The sequence below is a fragment of the Pezoporus occidentalis genome, unplaced genomic scaffold, assembly GCF_034315485.1.
Source record: "Pezoporus occidentalis ecotype Australia unplaced genomic scaffold, CSIRO_AGI_Poc_V1 ctg19, whole genome shotgun sequence".
Classification (NCBI taxonomy): domain Eukaryota; kingdom Metazoa; phylum Chordata; class Aves; order Psittaciformes; family Psittacidae; genus Pezoporus; species Pezoporus occidentalis.
Window position 1 is genome coordinate 556,808 of NW_026913748.1, and position 26,408 is coordinate 583,215.

The 26,408-nt window shown below is 40.2% G+C and overlaps 2 protein-coding genes across 6 annotated transcripts; one reads left to right on the plus strand and one right to left on the minus strand.

Moving 5' to 3' along the window:
- Positions 1-210: 210 nt before the first annotated feature.
- GLT8D2 (glycosyltransferase 8 domain containing 2) lies at positions 211-15,266 on the plus strand. Of its 4 annotated transcripts, XM_062616336.1 has the most exons (11): positions 211-1,048; positions 1,137-1,202; positions 3,020-3,064; positions 4,516-4,611; positions 5,915-6,083; positions 7,586-7,703; positions 9,267-9,351; positions 11,213-11,325; positions 11,993-12,159; positions 14,078-14,190; positions 14,859-15,266. In XM_062616336.1, the coding sequence occupies exons 2-11, from the start codon at positions 1,199-1,201 to the stop codon at positions 15,029-15,031; spliced, it is 1,083 nt and encodes a 360-aa protein (XP_062472320.1). In that variant the 5' UTR covers positions 211-1,048; positions 1,137-1,198; the 3' UTR covers positions 15,032-15,266. The 4 variants fall into 4 exon arrangements, with proteins under 4 accessions (XP_062472320.1, XP_062472321.1, XP_062472318.1 ...); XM_062616337.1 differs by lacking the exon at positions 1,137-1,202; XM_062616334.1 differs by lacking the exons at positions 211-1,048; positions 1,137-1,202 and adding an exon at positions 1,405-2,139.
- A 733-nt stretch (positions 15,267-15,999) lies between these two features.
- On the minus strand, positions 16,000-26,404 carry TDG (thymine DNA glycosylase). Of its 2 annotated transcripts, none has more exons than XM_062616332.1 (10): positions 26,331-26,404; positions 23,584-23,732; positions 21,960-22,189; positions 21,411-21,480; positions 20,626-20,761; positions 20,464-20,546; positions 20,268-20,362; positions 18,650-18,821; positions 18,239-18,367; positions 16,000-18,120 (listed from the first exon to the last, which is right to left on the minus strand). In XM_062616332.1, exons 1-10 carry the CDS (start codon positions 26,351-26,353, stop codon positions 17,987-17,989), a joined length of 1,221 nt encoding a protein of 406 aa, XP_062472316.1. In that variant the 5' UTR covers positions 26,354-26,404; the 3' UTR covers positions 16,000-17,986. The 2 variants fall into 2 exon arrangements, with proteins under 2 accessions (XP_062472316.1, XP_062472317.1); XM_062616333.1 differs by lacking the exon at positions 26,331-26,404 and adding an exon at positions 24,236-24,795.
- Positions 26,405-26,408: the final 4 nt, after the last annotated feature.

The following is a 26,408-nucleotide window of genomic DNA, read 5'->3' on the forward strand; positions in this document are numbered from 1 at the left end:
GACACAAGTAATGCAGTTCGGCATGTTTGAGACATGCAACTGAAAACCCACTTTTTCAGTTCCTGCAAATTGAACACCAAATTTCATTTAAAATACTTTCAGATTTTTAAAACTTTGGCTGAATGCTTTTTAAGTTTTGCACTGCCTCATGCTAAAAATAGTTTAGAATTGAAGATGACTATTACTTCTTCCTGTATTCATTTCAAGAACTGCATTATTGTATAGAAGGGGGGCTCCTAGAAGAGAGGGAGAAAATCTGAATGAAATAAGTGGTGTAGAAATAAAACCACAATAGCATTCAGGAGAGCTTAGGAGGCAAAGTATCAACATGTGCTGGTCGCCTTTATCTAAGATCCCTCTGAATCTAAACCAAATCTGTGGATTCAGGTTCCCCTCACTGCTCATGGATTTGGAAATTATATGGTTCGAGTAAAAATGCATGTGCAGAGTTGAATTTTCCAAGTTTTCACTGGCTTTTGGCTCTGCAAACAGACACTGTAAAAACTTTGGCATGCTGTTGTTTGGCTCTTGCACACTAGTGATCTGTTCACATTGACCATAAAATAATGACGAGAAGCCTAACCTGCAACTTAAGCTGTTGAAGTAACTTCTGGAAGGTTTTGTTTCCTTCTCTTTCCCCCACCCCTTAAGACATTTTGTCTTAAGGGATTTGTTTGCAATCTGCTAGCTGAAGCTCTGAGGCAAGTTTGCTAGATTTGGGGCTGCATCATCATTCTAAACATCTGGAAGTGGTTTATGGGCTCTCATTCCTCCAGTGCAGCGTCTGGATCCTGTGCTATTCCTCAGCAGCAGAGAGAGAGAACCAGCACAACTCCAAAGTAAACTTTGAAGAGTCTGGAAAAGGAATTGAATCTTAAAACTGTTACTGTGCCCTGTAAGGCCCTTGTGCGGGGGACTTCAAAGGAGGTTGATGGTCAAGAAAGCTTTGGCAAGAGTGCTTACATCTGTGGGCTGTTTAGGATCCCAGTAAATAGCTCTACAGCTCTTCAGGAGAGAGGAGTCCCGAATACGGTGCTGCTTTGAAGAGGTAAAAAGACTAATTAAGCAGGAAATATCTAACCAGTAATGTCACTGTTTCTGAGCTTTCCCTTCTGCAGCCCCTCATTTTGTTACAGGACTTGGCAACTGAGTTAGGGGCTGCCAGGTTCCAGGAACTAATGTCTACAGTCAGGGAAAAATGAGTAAGTATTTGTAGGGGAACAAATATTCCTTTCTTTCCTTAAAAATGAGTGGGTAATCAATCTGAGTTTCTGAGACTCAGGAATGCTGTAGTTTTAGAACTCAAACTTGTATGAGAGTCTGTCTGAGTTTGGTTCTTAAAGTTTAAAACATGGTTCAATTTATATTGATTTAGTAATTTCTGAAGGTATCATGAAGCTGTGGCTATCCAACTTTCATCTTGCCATGATCATCAGTACTGTTTGTGACTATCATTGCAAGTGTTAATTAAAAGATAGTACTCAACTCTATGTAAATCAGTGGAAGATTGTGATTTGCTAAAGTGGGGTTAGAAAGTTCCTTCAAGAGTATAGGGGGTTCTGCTGTCTCTCAGCTTGCCTAAATGAGTAAACATAAAATGGATAAGAAGACAATGCTTATGTGTAATGCATGAGAGAAGGGCTTTCTCAGCAATGGGGTTTGGGGTTTTTTTAACCGATAAGCTTGATTTCCTGTCTGTGTAAATTAATGCCACATGAAAAGAATGGGTTGCTGGAATGTAGATAAGTACTGCAGATTCGAAAGAACTTTAGAAATACTCCTCTCAGTATGATTTAGTTATCTGTTGGGACCTAAATACGTGCAAATATAAGTAGTTTGGAAACAAAGGCACATCTTAGCTTTTTAATGTATTTTTATTGTCATTTAACTTTTTATTCAAAGTAGAGACTAATTTAGGATGCTGCCTGATCTTGAGCATTAACCAATGAGAAGCAGTCAGTTTCATGACTCAGGTTTCAAGAATTCTTGCTGTTCGTCTGCTTTCTCACGGAGTTGGAATAATTTTTATGTATAGAAACCGCTATATATCCTTATGTATGCTGTAATGTGTCCATATCTGGATGCATGGAAACAGGAAAAATTGGTTTCTCTCTTATATACAGCTAGCACTGCATAAAGGTTAGATCACATAGCTGTATTTCCCCCTCCCCACAAGCCCTGCACCAACTTCTGGTGCTGTTTGTTACTGTTGAGTTGTTTGGGGGTTTTTTGGTCTGGTGTTTTTTTGGTTTGTTTTTGTTGGTGGGTCAGTTTTTTGTTTGTTTGGTTTGTTGGTTTTGTATTTTTTGTTGCCTTTTTTTTTTTTTTTTCATTAACAGTAGGTTTGGGTTCAGAATTCCAGTGAATGTAATTTCTCTTAACCCTGTGTTTTTGAGATTCTGTCTTGACATCTCAGGCAGAAAGCCATGGCTACCCTTGGGCCTAGTTTAGAAGTACAGTTTTGGGGAAGGCTACCTCATTTTCTTCAGCATCACAAATAATGTGCTTAAATACAAGCCACATTGCATAAGCTCTTCTGCCCCCCCCCCCCTTCTGTTAGTGGAAGTGTATTGCTGTTAGAAAGTATTTTCACTATTGCTCTGCGATTTTATGAAAATATGAAAGATGCTGCTCCAGTATAAGATTCCCATATGTTTGGAAACATACTCCAGACTAGCATTTGTCACTATATTTAAGTTAAATCAGAGGTAAATGTATTTACAAACTGCACCAGTGGAGTGTTTTAATACTTCTTTGTAGGTGATCGGATGGAATTTATTAAAATTATGTTCTTTTCAGCCTGTATCTTAAATTAACATAAGTAATAGTTCTAACCCAGGATGTTAGTTATTTAGAAGCGAAGAGTTATTTACAAAGATAGAGTTCAGTTTTACCAGGTCAGTAGTAAAATTTGATGGTGCAAACCCTTGTCCCTGATATAACTGCTAGTATTCACATCTGATGTTAATGATTTTTTTTCTCTCTCCTTTAAAAATTGTTTATTTTTATTTTACCACAGATCACAGTTCTCATCCAACAGGACACATGGCTCTTTTAAAGAAAAGTAAGACAGATTAAAAACATTTGAAATATCTATTTTTAAAAGAGGACAGAAATGTCAAAGGCATTTTCCCATGCAACTGTTGTTACAGTTGCATGCAAATTTATAGTTCAAATTTTGCTATATTATGCTTAACTTTCAGTATACAGATAAGACTTTTCTTGTTAACTAAATCAGATCATTACAGCCATAAATCCCATTAATTTAAAATTACTTCTTGCTTTACTGCATGACAACAGGGGTCTGCAGTTTCCCACTAAGAATGCAGGTAGCTGCTGGTTTCATGTGGGTTGTGCCCATAGCTCTGAAGCTGTGTTTTTTTACAGAACTCTGCACATTAACACTGCTCATACTTGCAAATGAGGTGTGGCCCCAAGAAATTTGGTGCTTTCATCAACTGGCAGGATCAGTGACTGAAACTGGACCAGTGTGTGCCTGCAGTTATGCACCCAAATTTCTCCAAAGGCAATGGACTGTTTCCTCAGCTGGCTTAAATGGGTGCGAGTTTGGTGACATATGTTTACCGTTTTCAGTTTATTCTCACACCCAGTTCTGGCCAGTTGGCCCTTTTGATTGGAGTAGTTCAAAACTCTGTTCCCTTTGCTCTTTTGTACACCTTAAATCCTTTTTATAGTGGTGCTAAAGTAACAAAGTGTCTGATGCAAAAAAAAAAACAACAAACCTCCCATTATCAAGGTAGCTGCTGATGGTAGCAATGTATTCCTTCCTGTTGTAGTCAGTGAACTGTCCTGGTAAGTGCTTATTGTTAGTTTACGTTGAATGACTTAAACTTGTACAAGACAGTGTGGTAGGAACTGCAGATCACAGTATACAGCAAGGTCTTTGCAGTTGCATGCTTTGTTTTGATTTTACTAATTAATCACATCAAATATTTGTGCTTTCAAATATTTTGAAACATTTGTGGCTTTAGTAGCATGATGGATTTTTTTTTTTTCCAGATTTGTAGAGGTTTTTTTCCTCAAATACACCCTGAAGATCTGAATGTTGAAATTGGAAAAAAATTCTCCTGTGTTTGAAGCTCTTTCAGGGAAGCCTGAGAGAGGGAAAGGGCTAGGTAAAAATAATGAACTCCTGAAGTCCTGTGATAAGAAACAGCAAGTTAGTCAAGAAAAGAGAGTTTAGCTCTGGTAAAACTCAGAAAAGTGTGAATTTCCTAGTATGGATAGCCTATCTATATTAGGAGCTTGATGATTTTAGTGAGCAAGTTATCCATGGAAATCAGATAATTGGAAATTATTGCAATGGGGGAGAAATACTATTATGTTTATACCGTATTTTTTTTTTTTAGCTTTAATAATGAGAAAGCAGAAGTTGATAAACACAGCAAATACAGGTTATGTTATGTGCTGGTTACAAATTGGATTTTGGTTTTAAAAAGATGCTTGGAATTAGCTATAATACTGACAGTCAACAAATTCTCCCTTTTCTTTCAGTTAACCAGATCTTACTGTTACTTCTTGTCTTAACTGTATGCGCCATTCTGTATAATAAAGTTCACCAAGTGCCATCTGCATTAAAGAATGAAACAGGTAAATGACTTGTACTTCTGTTTCATTTATGCTCTTGTTTTACATTCCTTATTTCCTCATTTGAACAGTGATTTTTGTCTTACTGAATCCTGTTTTCCCTGCAGTAGATGAACTACTCACACTGTTGCATATGGTCTGGGATGCAGAATTTTTTCTTCTGAATTACTTGAATAAAATAGTAGGAGACTGATAGTGATAACTAAGAATTGTCATTCTGATTCAGATTTTTATCCAGATGCCACTGATGTAGATGGAAGCTGGAGTATATCCTTATTTGTTCTGAACAGCATTGCAGTTGTTGAGTGGTAATAAACTTTGATCACAACTTGTCCCTGTGGGAGTGCTCTTAGCCTAGCTATTCATTTCAGATAGATCATCAGATCTTGACATGACTTACAGCAGAAGTATTTGCTGGAATTTTTATAGTGACATAAACCCACTAGGGTTGACGTGGTTGGTCTGGTGGTAAATCTTTGTACTAATAGCTTATTCACTGTTCCCAATATAAACAAACTCTGTCTTGCTATATTTTTTTTTCAGTATATTTATGTTGTATATCAACTGTTAAGAGTTTAATGGTATGTTTTAACCAGTATAAATATATCCATATAAGTTCTGTAAGTTAATCAGTGCTAGAGATAAAAGCCTTTCTTAGCAGTAATGTGAACTGATTCAAAAACCATGTAGATGGGGCCCTCAGTGACATGGTTTAGTAGTGGTCTTGGCAGTCCTGGGGTAACGGTTGAATTTGATGATCTTAAAGGTCTTTTCCAACCTAGTTTATTCTTTGATTCAATTTTGTTTAGACCTTTTTTCCTTTTTTATCACTAGCAACTTTCTGCTGGTATAAAATTTTGCACTATTTCTTTCTAGCCTGCTTCCCAAAGAAGTGGGGCTCATTCAATTGCACCATCTCTTTGACTTACCTCTTTCCTTTGATAATTTTGGAACCTATTGTTCACCTTATACTAGATATAACTGAGAAGCAGAAGTCTCAAAGGTATTTGAACTTCTTCAGGTTTCATGTGAATAAGCAGCTGCATGGATGACAGGCTGAACTGTGCCTCTGCTGAGTAGAAGATGCCAAGAACTCTGTTATATATTCTGTTTGGAGGCATCCAACAGTGAAAGCTCATGCTGTATGTGTTGCCAGATGCGGATGTGTATAGGATGTGGTAAGGAAATGGGGTGAATGTGATATGATTCAGCTTCTTCTGGAACTACATACTTGTTCCTGGTATCCAGATCTGATATAAAAAGATTCTTAATTTTCTGTTATAATGCATAGTTTTGTTTCTTGTAGTTGATTTGGAGAGTCCAGAGGAAATGGAAGAAGAAATCCCAGTTGTAATCTGTGCTGCTGCGGGCAGAATGGGGGCAGCTGTAGCAGCAATCAGTAGCATCTACAGCAACACAGAGGCCAATGTTTTGTTCTACATAGTTGGGCTGAAGACTACCATCCCACATATTCGGTATATACCAGCCTTATTTTGTTTCATGCTGTGGTTAGAACCAGGTTGCTGTGTTCCTTAAGATGCGTGTAGACTTTGGAGGATGTTTCAGGTAAATGTTTCTCCCTTTAATTAGTGCTATACTAAGTAGTGCTATACCCAGTAGCAGCAATACCCAGGATTCTCTCCGTTTAGGAAACGGGACCATTTTGCTCTCCGCAAGGCACTGCCTGGTGTAGAAGGGTGTGAAATAGCCAGCCCATGTCTGTAACTGCCTCTCTGCCTGCTGTAGATCAGCTGCAGAAAGTCTGGAGTATATTAAGTATATACATGCTTGTGCCAGTCCCACTTTGTGACACCGCACTATCATCTGGCACTGTGTCTTAAGCTTAAGTGTAGAAAAACTTGATGTTTAAAGCTAATTTCAGCTGAGAGGGTGTATTAAAAGTTATAAATAGAGACATCAAAATGGTTGTAATGAAAGCATTGGGTGTTAAAATTTGAAAATACTGTCTGAAAGAGGAGGAAGGTGTGAATCAAAATTAAAGCAGTTTCTTACCAGTGCTCACCTCTGGCTACTCCACTTCTGTAGCCTGTGTACCCACATTTTGTGTCAAAGTGAAAAGCTGTAATGAGTGGAGTTCCGCAGGGAGTTTTTGCATTTTAGTTCATTGGTAAGCTAGATAATAGTGGAAGATGTTCTCTATGAATCTGCAGTTGGCATGAAGCTGGAAAAGAGACAGCAGATAGATATATTGAGAACAAGAGCTGAAAACAAAGCGATCGTGATGAATTGGAAAAATGAACTGTACAATGTGATCAAATTCAGTAGAGGTAATGACAAGGTGGGAAGAGCTGATTGTATTGGCTCGGGGTAAAGCAGGAATTGGGTAGCACTCATTTGAAAAACGACAGAATTATGTAAGGCGTGCATCATTGTGGATATACATGTTGATATATATGACTACAGGAGACTTGAAGAAACTTCTTCTGATCTTGCAGACATTATTAATGCATCAGAAGAAATGTGGTGGTTAGTTCTAGGTGCTTTCAGGAAGGATTTAAAAGAGAAGTCAGAGGAGAAAATGAGCAATGGTGTCAAGAAAGGTGACACAACAATGGGAAAATAAGTCTAAAGACGATGTGGTTGGGAGCTAATGGAACAGGCATCTTGACGGATGTAAAACTGTGAAAGGGAGAAAACTAACCTCTGCTTTAAAGACATAGATAGGATAAGAAAAAATGGTCTTTATAGGAGGAAAGCCTAGAAAAATAGCATTTGATGCTAGTGATGGTGGAAGAGTTGTTTGGGCAACAGGTAGAGTCTGGTTTTGGCAGTCGGGTAGGATGTTTTGGGGGTTGTTTTGTTTTTTTATGTATGTGTGCAATAGCTGTTGACGGAAGTGATTCTGTCTTTGGACAGAATAGATCAAGTGAACTTACAAGTTCTGCTCTCCTGTGAGTCTGCAAATTTAATACTGGAAGTACTTGCTACATTTTTACCGCTTCTTTTTTTTTCACAGAAGATGGATTGAAAATTCTAAACTGAAAGAAATAAAATTTAAGGTTGTGGAATTCAACCCTATGGTACTAAAAGGAAAAATCAGACAAGATGCATCACGTCCAGAGCTACTGCAGCCTGTGAGTAAATTAATACCACATAACAAATTTCCAGTGTTTTTAATGCTTACTAAAGCCTTTACAATGTACTGGAAATTCTGTTCCATTACATGGGGGGTGGGATGTAAGTCAGAGAAGCTACATCAGGTCCAAACATTGTGCCCTCACTCAAGAAGGAAAAGTGCACTATAACAAGCTCCTTGCAACTTAGCAGTCTTGCTGGGACCTCAGTATTTGGTGGCATAAACTAGGTGATTGGAATGTGTCGTATCTTTAAGAATATCTTTACAGTTTATTAGAGAGAGGACCTAATAGTGTTCTTTGTGCTTCCACGATGCCGAGTTAGCTGCATTCTGCTCATGTCCATGGGGAATTCAGAAGCTAATTACTAATCTAAATATTACTCACTGGCAGAAAAAGGCAAATCAGATGCTAGAAATTATTAGGAAAGGAATATGGCTTAAAATAGAGAATATTATTATGCCACAATACAAATACATTGTTTTCCTTCATCCTAAATACTATATACAGTCTTTGTCCCCTCATCTGGAAAAGATGTAGCACCACTGGAAAATTTTCAGGACTGTTTGGAATGTTTATTCTTGCTGCCCTTCTCTGAGCCTTTGACACGTTTAATTATAGAATTTCTTCCTTCATGCAAGGAATCAGTGGGTTAAAACTGTTTAGCCTGGAAATGTGACCTCTAGTGTGAAAATAGAGGTCTGCAGAACTGAGTGACATGGAGGACCGGATGGGGGATGGTTGCTCACTATCTCTTCCAGTGTAAGAGCTAACAGTCATTGGGTTAAATTAGTAAGAGTTACAGTCAGAACAAACAAGAAATGTTGCAAGATTTTCATGCAGTGTATCCACTTCTGAGTTCCCGTGTACAAGAAAGTTACAGACTTACTGGGGTGAGTGCAAAACAGGGCTCCAAAGATGACTCGGGGATGGGAGCATCTATTCTATGAGAGGCTGAGAGAACTGAGGCTATTTAGCCTGGGGAAGAGAAGACTCATGAGGATCTTATCAGTGTATAAATACCTGAGGGTGGGACAAAAGGTAATGGGCACAAATTAAAACACATGACATTTCCTCTTGGCACAAGAAAAGGCTTTTTCTTTCTTTTTTCTTTAATAGTAAGGGTGGTCAAACACTGGAGGAGGTTGCCCAGAGAAGCTGTTGAGTCTCCATCTTTGGACATATTCAAAACCTGATTGGGGATGGTCCTGGGCAGCCTGCTCAGATGAACCCTGCTTGAGAAGAAGGCTTAGATAATATAAACTTAAAAGGCCCCTTCCAATCTAAGTGATTCTGGGAAGAAGCAGCTATTTGGGGCTGCTTTGTTAGAGCCATAGTGAATAAATGAGGGTAAATAATAATGGGTTCAAGATACTACTAAAGCTGGGGAGGAGAAAGCAAATGGTTGGTGGCTAGTCCTCAATGAAGAGAGAAATTTAATTTAGCTTAATTAGTTTAATTACACAGTTAAATAACAGTTTAATTGTTAATAGAGACAGAAATGTGAGACTACTTCATTAAACAGCTTTACCACTTAGTGTTTACCTTTTTTCTCTTTAATAGCTCAACTTTGTTCGATTTTATCTTCCTTTGCTTATCCAGAAGCATGAGAAAGTCATATATTTGGATGATGATATCATTGTTCAAGGTAAGGTGTCATCCAAAAGACAGTTTCTAGTAGAATTACAATCAAAGGTATTGCAGCTTTTACAGTCATTTGGAAATATGACATATAGTGGAAACAGAGGCAGCTGCTAGGAGTGTTGTGCTCAGGGAAACTACAAATCTGCTTGGTTTTAAAGGAAAGTCTGTATAATGGCCCACTATATATCTTTTGAATTCTTGATTCTGATTAAAGTTGTATGCATGGCTTTAATTTTAACTTAATCTGGTCAATTGCTGAAAGATACAGATTTCACTTAGATGCTGCCATATTTATGAAGTATGTGACATGCATTTCCTGCTAGTATTTGAATTCCCACAAATGCTAAGAACATTAAGTGAATTTTTATTCTCCACAGCTTCTCTTGCACTTTCTTACAGTTTTTTCTCTTTAGTAGCAGATTTCATAACATCTGCATTTAAAGGGGCTGATACTGGTCACTTTATAAAAACAATCTGCCCTGCCCATCTCATTTTAATTTGCAATAGACTTCATATGACAATTCTTCAACATGCATGTTTCCAGTGGCTATCTCTGCTTTTTGGTTTTGTTGTTCTCTCTTTCACCAATGGGCAACAGAAATATTTGACTCTCTGAAAGGTTCTGAAGTCTTCATTTATGTTCCAATTTCATGAGCACTGCAGGCTGAGCTCACCACTTCTGTATCTCTCCTTGCACCTACACAGGCGTTCACCAGAATTGTGATTGCTTTCAGCCTGAATTTGTTCCCTGGCAGGAGTCAAGGCAGTGTGGCTGGAAGAGGGGTGGTAGGGCTTTCCCTTTTCTAAGGGGTGTCAGCTTCTGTCAGCTGATAGCGTTTCTGGAGCCACAGGATAAAGCTGCACCTAGTTTCATCTTACAGCTCATGGCAGGCTGCTGCATCTCCTGTCCCCTGCAGCTCCTATTACTCGTGTCCTATGTACAGTTGTGCAGCTGCAGAATAAGCTGATTCAGCTGCTTGACCTGGCAGAAGACTAGCGGTACAAAAAGAAAGAAAACCCAACCCCTTATTTTCTTCTTCTATTTTTTTTCCTTGGCTTAAGCCAGGCTGTCTTGCTCACCCTTGGGTCATGCAATCATAGGGCCCAGAAGAAAGGAATGAAGAAAGACATCTGGGAGCAAGGTGGAGGGAGAAAGCCTGTTCTGGCAGCTGCTCCCCATGTCTTAGCTCTAATGTGAGACTGTGCTCTCCATCAGATGTCTCTGTAGTGGAAGTGGATGGGGTTCTGTGGGTTTAACTCTGTGATCACTTGTTGGTCATTACTTTATGCAAAGCAGTAAGAGTGAAACATGCTGAATTTGGGGCTCAGCCCAGAATTGTTTGGTTGTTTTTTTTCCTGCTTTTCTCTTGAAAAGCTGTTTTCTCTTCCTTTTTTGTTGCTTTCTCTCTTTCTTTTGCTTTTTGTTTTGAAAAGCAGAAGCTATTTAGAATCAGAAGAAAATTCTTGGTAAGGCATGTTGATCTTCAACAATTAAATGTCTCATTAGTTCAAATTCTATTTCTTGGTGGGACATGAATCCTAACCCAAGTTTTCCACCCAGCTGATGAGCTCAGACAAATAAGTAAATAAATTCTGCTTATTTCAGAAGTAGTAGTTTCAGTGTTTATAGTATGGAGAATGCTTTTGATTACTAGTCTTTGAATGAGCTCACCTCAGGCTGCTGGCCTTCTTACCCGTGACCAGCTCTTGTCTAGCAGGAAAGCTGTCTAGCAGTCTTCGTGAATACCCGGGAATCCTAGAATTGGAATGTTCCTAAGTAACATACATGAGAACAGAAGTTATCCTACACACTCTGTATGAGTGAAACAGGTTTCTTCTTATGCTTTTGACCTTTCTGCAATCAGGTGACATCCAGGAACTCTACGATACTAAGCTGGCTCCTGGACATGCTGCAGCTTTTTCAGATGACTGTGATCTGCCTTCCACACATGAAATGGTTAGAAGTGTAGGGATGCAGGTAAGGTGCCAATTTGGAATTTTAAGGGTGAATATATTGGCCTACAAATGTAAGGTGATTTGATATATTTTCCACAAAGTGAAAGTTATATATTTTTGGTAGTTTTGTAGTAGTTTTACAATTATTGCAGTAACTCTGTAATGCTCTGCAGTTGTTTCCTGGAATAATTTCAGTATCTATTGTTCTTTAGATGCTACAAAATTATGTTCGCTATTTTGCCGTCAGTAGATCACGAGCACTTAAGGAACAACTAAAGAAGGCAGAATAGATGGTATTTCTATTAGTTGAATTGGGAATGAGACTTGGGAAGACGAGTTTACAGGCTAATTCCTGAGCTGAGTTCCCTAGAATTGTCAAAGTGGCATTATGTCCCTGGCATTACAGCAGTACAAGTGTGATATTACATCATTCAGAATAAGCTGCAGAAAGACAAATGTATGGTGAGAGAAGAACTCCCATGGAATAATGCTGTGGAGAAACTAATTCAGTAGCTGGAAGTATCCTGCCTTTCAGCCTTGTGTGATGTGGAAATGAAGACAAGTAACCACCTTCTAGAAACTCAGCTCTGGGAGGGCATATTTAGTCTCCATGTGAGAGCTAGAGATGCATTTAAGCTTATCTTTATAGAGATTCATATGGGATAAACATACTTTTTTTTATTTCTTAGAACACATACATGGGATTCCTGGACTACAGAAAGCAAGCGATTAGAGATCTTGGCATCAGTCCCAGCACCTGCTCCTTTAATCCTGGAGTAATTGTTGCTAACATGACCGAATGGAAACATCAACGGATTACAAAGCAATTGGAAAAGTGGATGCAAAGAAATGTAGAGTACGTGTAGAAATCTAGCTTTGCACTTTTGATACTCAGTTTGCAGTTTAATTTTCTGTTTAAAATCTCTTAAAAGTTTTATAGCAGTCTTTCTTTGAGATCTCATCAAGCAGAGTAACTCGCATTCCAGAATTTGGCTGCTTCAGTCTGACCAGTTGTGTAAAAGGAAATGGCCACCTGGAATTTTAGTCTTTAATCACAAACCATGCTTAATCTCTAGGGACATTGAGAACATGTGGTTCTCATTTTGGGTGACCAACCGCACTGGAGATGAAACCACCTAGGATCGTCTCTTTCTGAGATTTGTTTAAAGAAGGAGGAATGTTTCCCTTTTGTTTTTGTGGGGTCTCCTATATTGTAACATCAGCGAGACTGTGACTGGACACTGTATTTCTTAAATATTAATAGAAACCACTATTTTTTTCTATACATGAACAAAAATTGACCATGAGTAAGTCATGACACAATGAAACAATTACTTTTTATTTCTTGTTAGTTCACTGGTGACCTGGACTTGCAAACTTGACATTTATTTTCTTCACAAGGGGTTAAATTTAAATGTAGTAAGGCTGAACTGAAACTAAATAGCTTGTGCCCTTGGACTGTTACTTGTTAGTTTCAGAAATGAGCAGAGGAGACACATAAATGGTAAGCATGTGCGGGAATGAAAAAGCCAAAATTCTTTCTCTTACTCTGCTTGTGTAACATATTTTGACAAGCTCTTGCGGTGCTTTTTAAGAGTGTTTAAGAGAAAAAAACCTCCCTGAATATTGCTGCAAATTTTCTCTATGAAGTTGATTTTATACCTTAGTAACACATTCATGTTATTTTTAGCTGGATTTTGAAATGACAGTGCAATAAACTGCTTGGCAGTCAAAACCCAAATTTGAAGGGGAGGTTCACATCTTTTTTTTCCTTCTCTGTACACATCTCTCGGTGCTTCCCACGTTTCCTCCTCATGGGGCTGGGTGGTGGACATGGAGCCCCAGAGGTGAGTGGCTTCAATCATGTGCCAGCCAGGCCTTCAGCACACTGCTGCCTCACCTTACAGTGATTATGCTAACCTAGCTCTGGATATATCACAGGATTCATAGGGAATGGATGACCTTCAGCTGTTTGTTTATAGAAGTCATAGAATGGTTTGGGTTGGACCTTAAAGCTCATCCACTTCCAGTCACCTGCCATGGGCAGGGACACCTTCCACTAGACCAGGTTGCTCCAAGCCCCCTTCAACCTGGCCTTGAACACTGCCAGAGACGGGGCAGCCACAACTTCTGTGGGCAACCTGTGCCAGAGCCTCAGCACCCTCACAGTGAAGAATTTCTTCCTTACATCTAATCTCTGTCCTCTTTCAGTTTAAAGCCACCCCCACATTGTCCTATCACTACATGCCCTTGTAAAAAGTCCCTCTCCAGATTTCCTGTAGACCCCTTCAGATACTGGAATGCTGCTCTAAGATCTTCCCAGAGCTTTCTCCAGGCTGAAAAATGTAATTGGACTTTGGCAAAATCGGAAGCTGATTTATGGGTCTAAAAGCTTAAGAGAGGGGAAGAGAGGGAATGAAACACATGGAAACATGTACATTAAGAAACAAGTCTAAATTATGTTTAATTCCTTTATGTTAACAGCTTTTTTCCTTCTGTAAGCTTTGTCAGCTGAGTAGACTGTCGGCAGTGTGTAGAAGTGATTGGCTTCAGATGGGTCTGACTCCTATTTTGCCTGGTAGCAATGAGTTACTCAACAGGACTTGGAGTTGCAAAGACAAGCAATTGAGAGCAGTAGGAAGGAGTATGCTGAAAATCAGTCTGTTCAAAATGAGTCTGAATTTTGACAGGGTGCTTATTTTTAATCTTCTGCCTTTTGTACCTGCGTTTGAAATTATATTTTATTTCCTCCCTCCCTTCTCCCCCTTTTGCAGGGAAAACCTTTACAGCAGCACCCTTGGGGGAGGTGTGGCAACCTCTCCAATGCTGATTGTGTTTCATGGAAAGTATTCCACTATTAATCCTATGTGGCACATAAGGCATCTTGGTAAGTTTAACTTCCTACTGTTTGCAGTTGGAACTAAATAAAGTGAGTGGTCTGTAAGCTTCCAGCACAGGACCTTACGTTACTTTACCTCAGTGCATCACTTCATACCTCAGATCCCTAATAGTCATTGAGTTGGATTGGAAAAAAAAGAAACAAATACCAAGGACAAAGTTACATGTTTGAAGACCAGCTAACTTGTATTGTCATAAAGTATGGGAAGAATGTATGAGAGCTGAATAAAGTGAGAGACTGAAAAACAAGCAGACACTCTCTTAGAAGGTGTGGTGGGAGATGGTGGGATGCCTAGCAGTGTTTGTCTCCTCAACATTTTGAGAATGTATTTACCTTTTGCCTCGCAATGGTGAGTTATCCTGTCATAAGATAATGGCTCAGCTGCTATAGTAAAATGAATAGTGTTTAACCCCAGCTATGCCAAGATCTTAAAATGTTAAGAGGGAGGAAACCTGCTGAGATTTTTGCTGCTGGAGCATTAGAGGCATGAAGCTGAAAAAAGCTACTGTCTTACAACCAGTTGTCTATTAACAGGTGGAACCACACTAATAAGACTTAAAACCCTCACTGAGTATATCTCACTCTATAAGGCCTTCAGTATGAAAACTGGGAATTTTTAGCTTCTTTTTGTTTTTTTTTTTAATCTACTCATGCAGGGTGGAGCCCTGATGCCCATTACTCAGAGCATTTTCTTCAAGAAGCGAAATTACTTCATTGGAATGGGAGATACAAACCTTGGGATTATCCCAGTGTTCACACTGATCTCTGGGAAAACTGGTTTATTCCTGACCCATCAGGAAAGTTCAAATTAATTCGGCCTGATAGCTGATATGGAAACCACTGCACCGCACCCAGAGGCCATGGTTTGCAGTACATAATAGTTTGAGATGCAAGATATTGTGTAATTCACTGATTTTTTAGAAAGCTAAGGGTCTGTTAACTAGGTGAGTGACCATCAGTTTTGTGTGCTTATGGCTGGAGCGACAGACTTTCATGTAAGGTGAGGAAACAAGTTTACTCCACAATGATGTATTCTTATTAAATGTTTACAGAGGTGAAATTCAGTGCCAAGCAGTGTGGTTTAATGTAAAGTCTGATGGTAGAAACACAGAAAAGACCTTTAAGATTATCAGCCCCAAACGTTATCCCAAGACTGCCAAGGCCACCGCTAAACCATGTCACTGAGGGCCTCATCTACAGAGTTTTCTAACACTTCCAGGGATGGTGATTCCACCACTGCCCTGGGAAGCCTGTTCCAATGCCAGGCACCCTCTCTGTGAATAAATTGTTCCTAATATCCAGTCTAAACCTCCCCTGGTGCAATATGAGGCCGTTTCCTCTTGTTCTATCACTTCGTACCTGGGAGAAGAGACTGAACCCACCACATGACAACCTCCTTCAGATGGCTGTAGAGAGCAATTAGGTGTCCCTCCTGAGCCTTCTCCAGACTAAACCCCCCCAGTTCCCTCAGCAGCTCAACAGACTTGTGCTCCAGACACCTCAGCAGCTTCATTGCCCTTCTCTGGACCTGCTCCAGCACCTCAATGTTTGTCTTGTAGTGAGGGGCCCACAACTGAATACAGTATTGGAGGTGTGGCCTCACCAGAGCCATACAAGGTATTTTTACTTGTCTGGCCCGCATTAAACAGCCCAAAATGAGAACACACACACCAGTTTAGTGAGCAGAGTTCTGTTGCGTGGTGACTCTGTTTTTCAGGGTTTCCATGTGTTATGCACCCTGCAGCCCATGCAGACCCCTGCTAGCAAGATACAAAAGCATGTTCTGAGACACTGCAATACAATTCCTGATTTTATTGTGAAACTTTTGATAGTTTTAAGACAGGTTTAAGAACTTCTGTATTACTGTAAGGAAAAGAGCACCATTTCTGAGGGAGTACACACAGAATTGCAATACTTAGTGGAATGGTCATTGAACACTGAATTCTATACCTAGATAACCTAGTAGCCGACTCCATTAAAGAGAAGGCCTTTCCCTTCCAATCAAACAGGATAGCCTTACAGTAGTGTTACCCTACTGTGCTGCATACTCAGAAGTGCTAATTACATGCTCCTAATTTTGTTGAAAAATAAAACTGAATTGTAACAAATCCCTGATGCAAGATACTTTGAGCACCTGTAGGAAAATGTCCATGTAAACAGCAATACGTGATACAGTACACTTTAAATAACAGACAAGACAAGCTCCATACCTTTTTGACAATATACTGGACAGCTTTCTGCTGAGGTTAATAAACACAATCAGAATCATAATGCACACTTGCTTGATTTAAGACACTCAGAATTAAGCCACATCATTTGGGAAGAAACTGTAAACATTGTGCCTGCCTCACGACAGGCTGACAGTGTGTGATCTCAGTGAGAGCTCTTACAGCAGGTTTAGAATCTACGCTAACTCGTTATGCTTGATGCATGACAACTGTCACTGGCTGTGAGGAAAGGACAGAAGACACCAGTTCACGAATCTGACCAGCGTGGACTGTGGAGATACTGTTTGTATCTGTTTTTCAAGTATGTGAAGCACCTATTGTCATAAGACCATCAAAACTTCAGTGTTTTGATCAGCTTATTGCTTTCATTTCTTCCTCACATGGTAAAAGAGGGAAAGAATATGATGGTTAGGCACAAGCATGGAGTTTCATTTCTCTCTCAGTCATTAATATTGGCCAAAAAGGTGTATTGTTTAAGCAAGTTCCCGAGAAGAAAGCTGGAGTTTCTACAGATGGCTTCTTGTTCATGAACACCTGCCCTTAGATTTAATTCAAGGAATAATGACAACACCCTTCTTCCTAAGGTCTTACAGACTGAAGAGAACCAGATGTTAAAACCCACTAAAGTGCAAACCTCTTTCACCCTGTACTAACTGTATCTGATGTAAATGATGCAGCTTTAAGTGATTTTTACAGGGAGCTTGATTTTTCACTTCCCTGCAATGAAATCTGTGCAAAGGGACTGTCTCTTGCTAAAGGTCAGCTGAAGAGACTAATCCCACAGATATCACTGAGAGTTAAATGCCACAGAATTCAAGAACAATGAATTCAAGAATTCATTTTTTAAAGGAATTCCAGTTCCTTACATTGGAATTTAATGGGGGAAGAGATGGAGTGCCAGGGAAACCTTACCTAAAGACAGCTTAGATACAATATTTAGGCCCTGTCCTGTGCAACACAAATTCCCCTCCAAAGTGCTGTGACTTGAGATGATGTCTCCACTCACGTTTATCCTGAATAGACAGAGCGTTCTCTTCCCACCCAGAAAATATAATGCAGAATACAACTTTCTGCACTAAGAAGGTAAAAGTCAGACTTAAAAAAGCACAGGTTGCTTAACTGTGCATGATTAAAACCACCATTTCATGTAAGATAAGAGTACACTTCCCATTTTCCTCTCAGGATAGAAAAGGATTATGAGAGATCCCAATATTGAGGCATCAGTATACTGCTGTTGTTACAACTACGTTATGATTCATGGAATGAAATTAACGCCCCAAAGAAATCTTCACAAATGACAAACCCTGCAATAAATGGGATACATTAAATATAAAACTCATATACAAAAAAGGGCTAACTTTTTAAAAAGCTCGGACAGTTCCTTAAAATTCTCAAGTTCATTGATTGGAGCTACCACACACATACTTGGGGACTAGAATAAAATAACTAGGGGAGATAAAATCCTATTCAAATGCTTCAGTTGGAGAACCGAGGTACCAATCTTGAGCACTGCATTAAAACTGCAGCAGGTATGCACAGCTGAGAAGACACAGCTCTTACATGTTGCTTCCCTCTTCTTCCTGTGTCACACCAGCATTGAACTGTGGAATCTGGTCTGCAAAGGACTGTGTCATCCATTGTCCATTAGGAACTTCACCAAAGGATGGTCCCTCACAGTACTGTGGATTACCTGCAGCCAAACCAAACACAAACAGGAAAACACAGTTTGTAAAATGCAATTGATAGCATGAAGTATTTATTCATGAGAAAGGGTTTAGAGACTGAATGCCCCAAGTTCTTCACTTTACCAGTTCCATTTGAAGAGAAAGTGCACTGTTCACTTTCATAGGGCGCACGGTCACAGTAAGCTCCTCCATACGCTGCTTCATAACCTGGATCGTATTTCTCTTCTTTGACAGCCATCTTTTTAGCATCCTCTGCCAAAAGAGAAGATCTCAAGTATTAATATGCAGAGTAAAAATGATCAAAGAGCATTTTTAGCAGAGAATACTTGCAAAACAGCCACACATTCTACATGATAATCCCTGCTCCTCCCCAGATAATTAAGGCTGCATTAAAAAGACAGTGGAATCTGTAATTCTACACTGCATGCTTTAGAGAACATAGCACATCTCCCCCCTCTTCTTAAATTCTTAATTTCTTTCTGCTTGGGAAACTGCTGTTAATCCAATAAAAGATTAACAAAATATGCACTATACCTTGTGCAAGTTGCAAGTCAAAGGTGTACCGCACCTCCTGCACCTCTGTGTTTGGTGCAATGCCTTTCAGTTGATCCCTCAAGTCTTTCAGCTTTATGTAATAATGAACTTTATCTTGTGCACGGGGAAACTGAGCACATCTCGCACTGGATGATGGCATAACGTAGCAGAGCTTGAGACAAAAAGCAAGAGAAATAGTATTAATGGTCCCTGAGCTAAATGCCCTGAGTTGGTATTTAGTACATCGAGAATAACTTAACAGTTAACTTGCTGCTTTAACCCTTTGCACTAACTTCAATTAATACACTGGTAGCTGTGGAAGAGGATAAAAGGAGTCTTTCATTTTTCTTGGCCAGCCAGAAGTCTCACCCTGAAGGGCTGATGACCAGCTGTTTCTGTGCTGCAGGAGATGTAGTAGCAGTATGTGTTAAGAGAAGTGCAATTTATAAGTGTCAGAGAGTGGAGCACACTGCAGAGCTCTGAGCCAGCAAGCCTGCAGAGAAGTACAGCATGCAAACACCCCATACTAGCAAGGGAGGCATCACAGGTTCATCAGCCTGGCTTCTTGGCCAAGCGCCTCTGCATCACACTTGCCAGGGTTTGAAACTCTGGAGTTAGAGTGACTGAAGCCAACTTAAGTATCTCTATCTCTGCCAACTGCCCTAAACTAATGGCATACAATTAGTTCAGGAAAAAGGAACTGTATCCAATATTTTTATTACTATGCAGTATTTATGAACATGTACTAGTAAAAAGTATTATTCATCTTTCTTACAAATACATCTACTGCAGAAGTCTTTAAGAGCTACTTAAGAAGCAAGCACTTAATCAGTAATGGTTCTTCAGGCTCTGATAGCAACACCTCACTTTTAAAGCTGCACAGCTTAAACTGAACTCTTAAACTTGCAGCACCAGTAATTTGGGACAGAAATAAAAACAACCCAAACTTTTGAACAGACAAGGTAATGAAGCTCTGCAACAAGCTACATTGGCAGGTTGTGTAACTGCCTTTGTCCTAACTGGTTTATATGAAGAAGTTAAACAAACGTATCTGTGATGAGACATAGCTGATCTCTTGAGATACTTTCCAGCACTAGATGTCTGTGACTAATATACTCTTCATCAAACTGCTCATTTTATCTTAAGTGTTTAATTTAATTTCAAGCTGTAAATGAGCTGAAGAAGGCTGAGTCTGATGGAAGTGCTTGGGCACACCCAGATCCAGTAAGGCTGGAGCTGTAGCGTGCAATAGCACCACGGTCATATTTGGTATCAAAATTCAATACTACAAACATAACAGGGCATTAGACACAGATGATCAGATGAAAGTAGATCACAGTTATGATAAAAGGAAGTATGTTTTGTTCATATTTTAGACAGGCCTCACAGAATGCACTGTCCTACTAATCCTCATACACTACTTCCCAAATAAAGCCTGTAACTCTAATGAAGCTGCATTAGAGCTGTATCTGAAATCTGCACTATTCCCCTTTCTCTGTTTAAGTCTTTCCCATCCCTTGTACTTTGGGCAAACTTTGATGTTATCTTAAGTGTGTGCAAATCCTGAGACTCTGCTGGTTTTGAGATAACCAAAATGGAACCCCTGATCAGTACTTACAGTTTCTGTATCTGGCACCTTGTGTGGCTGCAGTCCAAATTCCAAGTTCTTAACTTTTATTCCAAAAACTTCTTTACTAAAAATTTCATAAATACCTGAAACGAAGAGAATATAGGATAAATTGGGGGGGGGGGGGCACAGGAGGGGAGGAAAGAACTACTGACAAAACAAATTAATTGGAAAGCCAGGTTCTCACATTTTCCATTGAAAGCTGCTATACGAGGTTTATACTTTTGTAACTTCTGCATCAGAATCCGCCCTCCTTCCCGAAACTCTTTGCTAAAAGGGAAAGCACTGAACATTAAAATCACAACTATTCATCCATTGAAAAGCATGATACTCCTCCTTGTTATCCAACCTGGAGAGGTCTTTGCTTCCAGGTGTTGTCCTTTCAACCATGTTTGTAAATCCAATCCCGTATTTATGTGGCAAGGTGTGGTCATCCATATGGTTCAGCTGTTCATTACTTAGACCAGACATGAACAGACACTTCCCTGCAAAGTAGGAAGATAAGCATTTGCCTTTTTCTAAGGAAAATAAAACAAAATCAAAAACGCCCTTGACTATCAAAGTACTGGAATGCTAAAAGAAGAATCTGTTAACAGAGCATCAGTTAATTTGGGAAGACTACTGTCCTACTGGAAAAGTTTTAAATAGCCAAAATTATTTTATCTACTGCCAAGAGGATAGAAAATCCCAAGTGAAAAACAGGAATTCCTCACTATGATCCTGTTTACGTAAACCAGGCTTTTATTTCTAAGTTAAGTTCAGTAGACAGCTTGAGATTTTGCAGTTCCCTTAAGCAGGCACTGAATGTGATCAATACAGATTTTGTGGGAAAGAATGTGGCAAATATTATGTGCCAGCTTTTATACCCTTACCATTGTTCCTCCTTGCACTAGGCCTCTCTGACAGAACCTATTGACATCTTACATTCTTATTTAGTGTATAAAGCTATTGTTTGGGTGATTTAAATCACTCTTGATTCGTTAAAAACAAAATCCTTTTCTGCATAAAAAAAAATGAATATCCCCAAAGGGCAAAAAAGCAGAACAGCAAACCTGAAAGCAGTTTAATTAAAATGCCACAAGTTCTAACAAAGTTCTTCGCATTCTCTAAGAAGAAAGGAAAATAAAAACGTACAAAAATGGTTTCCAGGTCCAGGGTAATGATGTCCTTTGTAAGCTGCCATCAAGCCAGGGTTTATGCCAATCTACAAAGATACCAGTCAGGAATTTAAGCAAGTTACAGTAAGGATGCTTATTCAATTCTCTTTAAGTTGCTGCCAATAATCAAAACAGTTAATGGTCCCTTCCAGCATTATTTTAAAAAATGTGAAAATTGACAGTTCTATAGCAGAGTCTCATTTAGTTGTGCAACGTCAAAGCAACTGCTCACAGTGTGTTTACGGCCACTGGTGAGTGCTTCCAGTAAATAAAGTGTCAAGTAACAGTCTCTCATGACTGTATTATGTGTAAGCTTCAGATTTCTCAGAAATGAGAACTATGTTATTACAATTTTAAACAGAAAATGCAAAGCGGCTCTACACACAGGAAACAGTTCATATACTTTATCTTGCAAGATCTTGCCATATAAGCGATATAGATAGGTAGGCATGAGGAATGTAAATCATAACCAGTGAGTACAGACTATTCACTTCTCTACCTAATCTTGTAACTGTGAGCTACTTACTATTACAATGTCCAGATCAAAGGTCAAGATATCAGGTAAAGTCTTGGTCAAAAGTTCAGCTTCAGATACCCCATTAAAACGGTCCACTTTTCTTTTGACTTTAAAAGTATCTGTGATCTTTTCCTGTTTGCCTTTTGACTTGGCTGATTTTTCTTTTTTAGCAGCAGGCTTTTTAGGTTGCTTTGGCTCAGTTGCTTTGGCTTTTCTTTTCCTTCCTCCTTTTTTAACTTCTGAAACACACAACAAACACCCTTTTTGTACATTTCTAATGTTGAATGTGGATATTCGGAAAGACTGAGCTAAATGTATGGGTACCAAAAGAAATCAGACAGCTAAACTTACCTTCAAAATTCATTCACTTAAACAATTCTCTGATGAATCTCTGTTTTGCAGGCTCAACACAAAGCTAGCTTGGGTGTCTCTGTGCCACAGGCACACACACAATTCACAGGCAACTATGCTGACTTAGGATACAAACCAAGAGTAATCTCGTGACAAAGTTATGTTGTTTACACAACAATCCTGTCAAAATAGTTTCATTTCTTTTGGAGGATATGCCAGAACATTGAGGCTTAGGTTCCATGTTTGAAAGTGCAGTCAAACAGCATACCCATGGTGACATCATGTTACCTAGTAATAAAACTGCAAAAGAAGCCTATCTGCATAGGGCTGAGGTACATCCTAACTGTAGTGAATAATATCCTGACTGAATTGAGCAGTCACAACTACTGTAAACTGGAGGGTTTCTTCCTGTGATTTCATCTGGCCATATATTACAACTAAAACAACACAAACTTCTCAAAGGATGCACTTAAACAGCAATTTCATTGCATGAACTGGCTGATAGGATACCTCATACTGAGAGCTCTGACCTATATGTGAGTATTAAAAGCAAGACAAAACTCAGTGTGTGAATATTGTCTGTAGAATCAGAATTTCAGCCTGGCAGAGATCACTGCTTTGTTACATGGTAAAGAGCAAGCAAAGTCACAGAACAAAGAGTCTTCTCTTGGCACACTTACTGTAAAGCCTAAACTACTATGAAATCCTAGTGAGGGAAAAGAAAGGCAACACAGAACTGCATAAAGTACACAACCTGTGTCACCTACAGGGCACTTTCCAGCACTGTTGGTATTTGTTTAAATAAGCCTCACTAAACCCAAACAATCTTTACTGTACATAACAATTCACTGATTACTACAACACACTAAACCACCATTTAAACAAAAAATATTTCAAATAGACAGTATTATACTGTATTTCTCTTGCAGAAATTAAAAAGAAAAATATTTTGAACTCAGCCTTTAAAAAGAAAACGTCACTAACATAACATTAAACCCCATTAAATCAGCTAAAAATTATAAATTTATCTACTGATACAAGAATCTGCTTCTCCTGGTACAAGAGAATTTTGTGAAGCTGAACAATGCGAATACTATCAGTTGGGTTTACTTCTTTTCTTTTTAACTGTCTGATAAAAGAATGTTACTTAAAGACACAGTTCATCAGTACTTCCTCAGACAGCATCAAGAAAAAGAAATCCAATAGGCCCAAAGAAGCAGATTAAGACCAATAATTTTTGCACCCGACCGATCACTATCTCAGCACAGTTTAGCCAAAGTACCTTTTGGAGGCTCCTGAGCAATGTTTGGCTCTGGGATGCCCTCTAGAGTCGGCTGCTCAGTCATCATTTCCATGTTGGGCACCGCAGTCATCATCTGATGGAACGGGAATGTGTAAAATGCTTGAGCTTGCTGAAGATACGCGTAGTATCTTAGAAAGGGAGGGGAAAAAAAGACACAGTTTATAAACAACGTAGGAATGTAGTGACACACCAAATAGAGTATAAACACCAATCATTACCACGGCTGGCTTGTACTGCACTTATGTTCTCCAACAACTCTATTAACATGGCAGTAAACTATGCAAACGCACTAGGCAGTCTGACTGCTTAGCTGGTATCAGGTGATGTTAAACCCAACAGTACAGTTCTTTAGGGATTACTGTCATGTGGAAAAAACACAACATTTGTAAGCAAAGTGTAGAGCTTTTCCTTTTTTTTTTTTTTCCTGAAAAACAAACCACTCCATAACACACATTATGAAGGCAAATTGTCTATCAAAGATGCCAACAATTTACAACACAAGTGAATTAAAACTCTTTGGACTTCAAGTTTCACAAGTTTTAGATTTTCTTAATGTTATGTCAGTTACTTTATCTGATACAGCACGGAATGGATAAATCATTCTGGGCTACAAAGCACTATGAGTATATACAGCATTAGTTACTATGCAGATTATTAGAGAGCTTTAACAAATCATGTGGCAGATGTTGCCCCATTATCACATATTGAATCCCAACACTTATTCTACACAGAAGTGCTCACACACACATTCAGTCTCCTTCCATGCACAAAGACAATTTTCCATTTACAGATCTGCTCCACGCATTTATTAGTCACATACATCCCTCACACCACCACCACAAACTTCTGCTTCATACTGTCATTCCCTTCTACCTACACAGCCGCCTTCTTGTCCACAGATTCCACACCATAAAAATACATAGAAAAGATTTCATGAACAGCAGATTTTCAGGAAATAATTTTGTCATCTCTAAGCTATTATAAAGCCACCAAATAACTTTTGGATACATAGAAATTTGGCCAAGATTGGCTATTTGACTAAGAATGCCAGTAACATCCTGGCCTGTATCAGCAATAGTGGCCAGCAGGGCTGGGGCAGTGATCATCCCCCTGTACTGGGCACTGGTCAGGCTGCACCCCAAATTCTGTGTTCAGTTCTGGGCCCCTCACTACAAGAGAGACATTGAGGTGTTGGAGCAGGTCCAGAGAAGGGCAATGAAGCTGGTGAAGAGTCAGGAGCACAAGTCCTGTGAGGAATGGCTGAAGAAACTGGGGTTGTTTGGTCTGGAGAAGAGAAGGCTCAGAGGGGACCATATCCCTCTCTACAACTGCCTGAAAGGAGGTTATAGTGAGGTAGGGATTGGTCACTTCTCCCAATTAACAAGTGACAGGACAAGCTGGAACAGCCTCGTATTGCACCAGGGGATGTTTAGAGTGGACACTGGGAAATTGGGTTATCAGGCACTGGCACAGGCTGCCCAGGGCAGTGGTGGAGTCACCATGCCTGGGGGTATTTAAAAAACGTGTAAAGGTGACATACAGGGACATGGTTTAGTGGTGGACTGGGCAGCGTGAAGTTTACGATTGAACTGGATGATCTATTATGCAGTGTAACCTGGTATAGTGGAAGGTGTCCCTGCCCATGGCACGGGGGTTGGTACCAGATAATCTGTAAGGTCTGTTCCAGCCCAAACCATTCTGTGATTCTATGAATATTTAAAAATCCCACTGTAAATCAGGTTTATGCTAGAGTAGCCCACAGTCTTCTGACCAGGCCACCGATTTTGAACCAAATACCTGCCCTCAATCAAGGGCAGTAAATCTGCATGTAGGTCTGTCAGACTCCTGAGGAAACTGCCTAACAAAGTCAGGGGAGATTTTCAGAGCACATCCCCCCCCGCTGGAGGAGCTCCCTTTAACATCAAAGACTTGAACACTTACTGAACCAAACAAAATTGATATTCGGATGCCTTCTTATTTAATGCGTATATAAAGTCTCCTTGCGAGAGGAATTTCCCTTTAAATAGAGGACAATTTGTGCCCTGTCATGGACAAGTCCTCTCGACGCACAGTAATGAGATGAAAGAGAGCTTTTTACCCCTACCTCCAAGCTTCATATACATGTTTTTAGGTCATTATTCTTGCACGGCTTGAGAAGCACGATTTTTTATTATTGGTGTATACGTTATGGAACACTTAAAGAACTATTTTCACACCTCCTAGGGTCGTCTCACCCGCCTCAGCACCACCGCCCCGCACACAGGCGGGGCTCACACTGCTCCATGCCACCCGCAAACCTCCCCGCCGTGAGCACCCACTAACTTTCTTCCCTTGTTCCCACCCTCAAAAATCACCCGCACCCCCGCCTGCGGGTCCCCACCGCACGTCGGTCCCACTTCACCGACACCAGCGCCCGCGGATCCTCATCAACCCATGTCCCAGACGGGGCTCCTGCCCCGGGCGCTCCTCACCCAGGATGTACACACCCGGCATCGCGCCCCACGCTCCCCACAGCCCAACGCCTCGGGCCTCCCCACCCCGCTCCCCGTAGGGCCGCACACGGCACTAGGCCCATCCCGCCGCGCCCCCTCTCACTTAAACCCCACCGGGAGCGCGTCCCCCCCTCTCGGCGGCCTCAGGGGGAGAGGGGAACCGCCGCACCCCGGGCCCGGCTCCTCCCGGGGTAAGGAGGAAAACGAGAGCGGGGCTGCGGCCCCCGCCGGTACCTGCCCAGCTCCTGGGCCTCCATGTCCGGCGCGCAGCCTCGGCAGCCGACGGGGCTATTGTCACCGGGCGCCCCTATC